The 6000-nt window shown below is 46.1% G+C and overlaps 1 protein-coding gene across 1 annotated transcript in view; it reads left to right on the top strand.

Annotated features, from left to right (window-relative positions):
* Positions 1-3969, top strand: part of COL4A6 (collagen type IV alpha 6 chain) — a 216767-nt gene extending 212798 nt beyond the window's left edge. The window contains exons 49-50 of the mRNA XM_056809860.1: positions 1017-1189; positions 2926-3969. Of these exons, the coding sequence (XP_056665838.1) occupies positions 1017-1189; positions 2926-3007 (255 nt within the window). The 3' untranslated portion in view covers positions 3008-3969. The remainder of the gene's footprint in view (positions 1-1016; positions 1190-2925) is intronic.
* Positions 3970-6000: the final 2031 nt, after the last annotated feature.

A 6000-nucleotide genomic window follows, 5' to 3' on the forward strand; every position in this document is an offset into this window, starting at 1 on the left:
CCCTTGGGTGGTCTCCTGTTAATGGGGAGGGGGACAGAGGGTGAGGGCTGACCCCTGGCTTTAAACATCTGAATGATTGTCCTGTGGAAGAGAGGGCAGAATTAGAAGGAAAGAAGGATGATTTCAGGAATAGCGCCCTGACAACTAAAGCCGTCCCAAACCTGAATGGGCTGCCTCAGGAAGTGGCAAGTTCCTCATCATCGAAGCCATTCGGGCAGTCAGTAGATGATTGTTGTTCGAGAGGGTTTATATCACGCTCATCTTCCTATGGCCACATATGTGACTGCCTCTGGAAAATTCGATTATAGCAAGTGTGAAAATGCCTGTCAACTCTAAGGAGCTATACAAGCAGCCTCTGGGATGAGAGGATCCTGGAGCAGAGCTGGAAGGGGCCTGCGAGGACAGCTCTTCCAGCCTTCTCATTTCACAGATGAGGGAACTGAGGCCCAAGAAGGGGAAATGACTTATTCAAGGTCCCATGTCGGGCTCTAGGCCTGGAGTTGGAAGAGCCCCTAGGCCAACCCCCTCTTTTTACAGAGGAGGAAACAGGTCCTGGGAGATTAACTTTTGACTAATATGTAATAAACATTCTCCCCCCCCCCCCCAGTGTCTATTATCAGCATTTGGTGCACTGTGGGGGAAATAGACTGGTTTCACCTTTTAATCAATCATGAGACTTGGATTTCAAGCTGGGAGGCCATCAGAGGCCATCCAACCCAACCACCTTCCTTTACACAAGAGGAAACAGAGGCCCAAGGTGAAGAAGGGACTTACCCTCAATCCCACAGGTAGTAAGTAGCAGAACCGAGATTTGAATTCAGGGTTCAGTCCTCTTTCCAGACTAGAACATTATGCTGAGTTACCTCAATGGGAGATGACACTGTCAGCTACCTGAGAGAATCTCTGGGTGTGGCTTTTCTTACTCAGCAATGCAGCCTGCCAGGTACCCCGTGGGGTAGATGTTGTATAATGGTTGGTAGAGAACCACGCCATATTGCTCCCTGTCGGTTTTTTAGCACATGAGTGCTGGTGCAGAGGCCTCTGGCCAGGCCCTGGCTTCTCCTGGTTCCTGTTTAGAAGAATTCCGTTCAGCCCCTTTCATCGAATGCCATGGACGGGGAACATGCAACTACTATGCCAACTCCTACAGCTTCTGGCTGGCCACCGTGGAGGCATCAGACATGTTCAGGTGAGGTGCTCCCGGCTTCAGGTTAAGGTCGAAAGCAGCCTCTGAGCTGGTCAGAAGGCAGGAACCCAGGGCCAATTGTGACTTTATCCGGTTTGCCTTGGCTTATTAGGTTGTGATGGTTTACTCTCCCCAGTCCCAAAAAGCAGGGGTAACTCAGACTTTGGAGTTGAACTTTGGCCATTAGTGGATTCGGCCTAAGAAATCAGAACAAAGAAAGGTCCTTGGCCTACTAGTAGCACCCAACAAGTTGGCAACTGAGCCTGCCCGAGGGGTGAGGCTTCTCCAAAAGAGACAGAGACATCTGGGCCTCGGAACACAGAGATAGGCACGTGTGCAGAGAACAAAGACACACACACACACACATCACTAACTGCCTGTTACCTACCTCCACCCAGAGATCTTGGAGGCATCTCAAATTCAACCTGTCCAAAACCGAACTCATTATCTTTCCTCCTAAGCCGGCATCCCTGCTTCTGTTGAGGGCACCATCATCCTTCCAGTCACCCACTGGCCTGGACTATTGTGGTAGCCTTTTAATTGGCCTCCTTGAGAAAGAGAGGGAATAAGAGGAGGAAGAGAGGGAAAGAGAGACAAAGGAGGGGAAAAATAGAGACGGAGAGAGACCAAAAGGAAGGAGGGAGAGGGAGAGATGTCAGGGGCGGACGGGAGATAAGAGAGAGGGAAGGAGAGATGGGAGAGAGGAAGCAATGAGGGGGAGGGAGGGAGAGATATGAGAGGGAAGGGGAAGGAAGGAGAGGGTTGACAGCTAATGATGGAGAGAGAGGAGGGAAGGAAAGGGGGAGAAATGAAGAGATGACTGTGGAGAGAGGAAGGGAGGGAGGGACAGGGAGAGGCAGGGAGGAAGGGAGATTGAGAGAAAGACAAGGGAGAGATGAGAAAAATCCCCCACAATGCAGGAGCAGAGGAAAGATTTACACAGCCAAGAGACACACACAAACATAGGAGCAGGAGACACACACGCACACACATGCACACACGCACACACACATTCACTGGGAAGGGAGCCAGACAGTGGAGAAATTGACACATATGTTGGAGAGATGTACAGTGGCCGGAGGCCTGCAGGCACAGGAGAGAAAAGGACACATGCCCAGGGGAGAGACCCAAGAACACAATGGAGAAAGGGATGCGCGCACACACATACACACACACACACACACACACACACACACACATACACACACATCCTGCAGCAGAGGAAAGAAAGAGAGGGACTGGGGGAGGAGGAAAGAGAGAGGGACGTGTGATGGGACCAGAAAGAGAAGAGGGAGATTCATTCAGATTTCTGAGAACAGAGAAAGAAGAGGGGAAAGAGAAAAATCGACACGGGAATGCATGGGCAGGAGAAGGAGGCAACCAAGCGAGAGTAGGAAGACATGTAAGCACAGGAGCCTGGGAACAGAAATAAGCACATACCTAGGCACGCACCGAGGTGAGGGGGGAAAGGGAGAAGCTGTGTGCACAAGAAGGTAGAGGGGGAAGAAGGACAGAGAGGGATGATGAGTGCCACAGCATTGGACTGGCTCATTTGTCACCATTTGCTCCCTCCAAGTGTAACCCAGAGCAATTCCCCTCCCTTCTCTCAACCTCAGTCTCCCCATCTGCAAAGAGTGAGGCTAGATTACGTCACTCCTGAGGTCTCTTCTCCCTCTAGACCTAGGGTCCTCTAAATCTGAGCACCATCAGCCAGTGTTGTCTTGGTTCTCTTTCCCCAGTAAACCCCAACCAGAGACACTCAAAACAGGAGACTTGGGGACACGCATTAGCCGATGTCAAGTTTGTATGAAGAGGACGTAAAATCTTGGCAATGTGGAGGGAGGAAGATGAAGATTTGTGCAAATGGAAAATTGCCAGGGTGCTCTGTTCCTGCCTCACCAATGGTGCTACTGTACACAGCCAAAAAGAAGGCTCCAGACTGTTATCCATCCAGGTCCAGATGTACCTCTCCAAAATGCCAAAACTAGCCTTCTCCCCTGCACATTTGACAAAAGGAACAAAGAACGGACCTCTCAAACCCGGAGAAAATACAAAAATACACAAACTAAACCGGCCCCTTTTTTAAATCAGTTAAGACAAGAACCACACTGAGTACGTTTAAAGTAACAAGACTGTAGTTTTGAGGGGGAAACACCCCCCCAACGTTTTTCATGGTGCTACTAACAGTCCTATATCCCAAGTTATTAATATTAAAATGGTAAGCTTATTTCTCTGCACAAGTAAGGACTATGTGTATTGTGTTCAAACTGTCAAGTCATTTAGATGTGAAGCCAGCAGACGGTGCCTAATCCTACGCAGAGGCGAGAGGTTCTAGCGGTGTTTGTGGCATCAAGTGACTGGATTGTCAGTTGCACTGTAGTTTTCCCATTCCCCTACCCCCTTCTGATATGACTTCCTTTTAGAAATAGATGATTTGGGTAATTACTTTCATCAGTATTTTAAATGTTCATCTAATGTATAATGTGTCTGAAGATGCCTGCTACCTTGCTGTGTGTTTGCAGAATGTTCAGGAAAATGGAATGATTTCTTCTCCTGGGTCCAAAGCCCTGTTTCAATACCCCTAATGGCAAAGATTTGTTCCTTCTGGGCTGGATGGAGTCCCACCCCCCAAAAAAATTATTCTTTTTTCCTTTGCTTTCCACCATAGAGTCTCTCTCTTCTGGTCTCTGTTGAACAGAAGCTGAAAGGGTAGCACTTACCTCACATGCTGTTACTTACTATTATGATTTTAAACACAATTCCAAATAAAGAGCCATGATATATGGGGTCTAAAATATCAGTTTCTCCCTTGCGCCCATTCTCCCACTAGCCATATACACAGGATCCTAGCTTTAGAATGAGAAAGGGGACCTCGGAGACCATTGGGTCCATTCTACTTATTTACAGAGGTGGATCCCAAAGGCCTAAGGAAGGGAATAGATTAAACACCAAGATCACCCACAAGAACCAAGACTAAGAGCAGAAAGGGATGTCAAAGATCAACTAGTTCCAAAATGCTAGTTTTACAGATGGGGAAACTGAGGCTGAGGAAGGCTAAGGTCACATGGTAGTGAGTGTAAGTGGTGAGATTTGATTCCTCAACTCTGTGCTCTTTCCCCTATACCTTATGAACCCTTATTAATATTGGTTTTGATAAAGAACTCCATCTGATATTTGAAACAATTTTGTGTTTGGCTTTGCAGGTTAGAAGTCCATATGCAGATGGGTTGGTTACACATCTGTAAATGATTAAGTGGAACCTACAGAAGCAAGGGGGATCATTTAGAGCCATTCAAAACACATACAAGTGTCAAAACATGTTGATAGAAGGCAGATATTAATGCAAATGTTGCCTTCTCTGATAATAATCCTCTAGAAGGCTGTGCAACACAGTTAGACTTGGCTGACTTCACAGGATCACCCAACTTCTGAGTTGGAAGGGACCTTAGTGGCCAGCTAATCCTATGCTTACTTGAAATAACAATCCCTTTTATGATACATATAATAAGTGTATCATCTGTTTTATTCTTATATCTAATTGTAAGGAAATGTTTCCTAATATCAAGGCTAAATTTGCCTTTTTGTAACTTCTACCCACAGCTCCAAATTCTACCTTGTGGGATCAAGAAGCATATATTATGAAAAGCTAGGTGGCACTGTAGTGGAGAGAGTGCTGGGCTTGGAATTAGGAAGATTCATCTTCCTGAGTTCAAATCCAGCCTTGGATACTTCCTGGATGGGTGACCCTGGGCAAGTCACTTCATTTTGTTGGCTTCAGTTTTCTCATCTGTAAAATGAGCCAAAGGAGGAAATGGCAAGCCACTCTAGGATCTCTGCCAAGAAAACCCCAAAAGGGTGTACTAGGAGTTGAACACAACTGAACAAGAACATATCCATGGGGAAGTCCTCCAAATATCTGATGATTGGCATTCTTCTCTTCTCTTTGTCTCTTTAGGTCAGTCAGTCAACATACATTTATTTACTATGTCTCAGGCACAAAGAAGTTGCGGCATAAAAGCTCTCGGGGACCTCATTTTAATGGGAGAGAAAACATGCAAATAGCTATACACAAAGAGAATAAATGGGAGATAGTCTTAGAGGGAAGACTTTAAGAGTGAAGAGGTCTGGGAAATGCTTCTTGTAAAAGATGCGAGGTTAGCTGAGACCTAGGGAAGCTAGAAGTAAGAGAAGAGGAGGCAAAATGCACCTCGCTCCTTCGATCGATTCTCTTCTGGCCCTTCTATCATCTGGTAGACGCCTGTCTTATGTATATTTTGCAGATTATCCATGTCCTTCTGAAAGCATGGTGCCCAAAACTGATTGGAATGCTCTAGGTGTGGTCTGGCCAGAGAAAAGTACAGGAGAACTCTTTCTGGATGTTCTACTTTTCCCAGCCATCCAGCTTTCTTGGCTGCCACATCCCACCATTACCTTGTATTGAGCTTGTCATCTATTAAAATCCCCACATCTCTTTGACCCAAATTGCTATCTAGTCAGGCCTCTCCCATCTTGCACTTAGAAGGCTTGACATTTGTCACCTGCATTCAAATCTGGCCCCAGACACACTTGTGTGACTCTAGGCAAGTCACTTAACTTCTGTTTAGTTCAGTTTCTTCATGTGTCAAATGGGGATAATAATAATAATAGCACCTCCCTCCCAGGATTGCTGTGTGGATCAAATGAGATAATAATTATAAAATGCTTAGCACAGTGCCTGACACATACATAGTGGATGCTATGTAAATGTTAGCTGATATTATTTATTCCAATTAAATTTCATCTTCTGAGATTTAGACCAATTTGTGTGTGTGTGT

The sequence above is a fragment of the Monodelphis domestica genome, chromosome X (genome assembly GCF_027887165.1).
Source record: "Monodelphis domestica isolate mMonDom1 chromosome X, mMonDom1.pri, whole genome shotgun sequence".
In the NCBI taxonomy this organism is placed as follows: Eukaryota; Metazoa; Chordata; class Mammalia; order Didelphimorphia; family Didelphidae; genus Monodelphis; species Monodelphis domestica.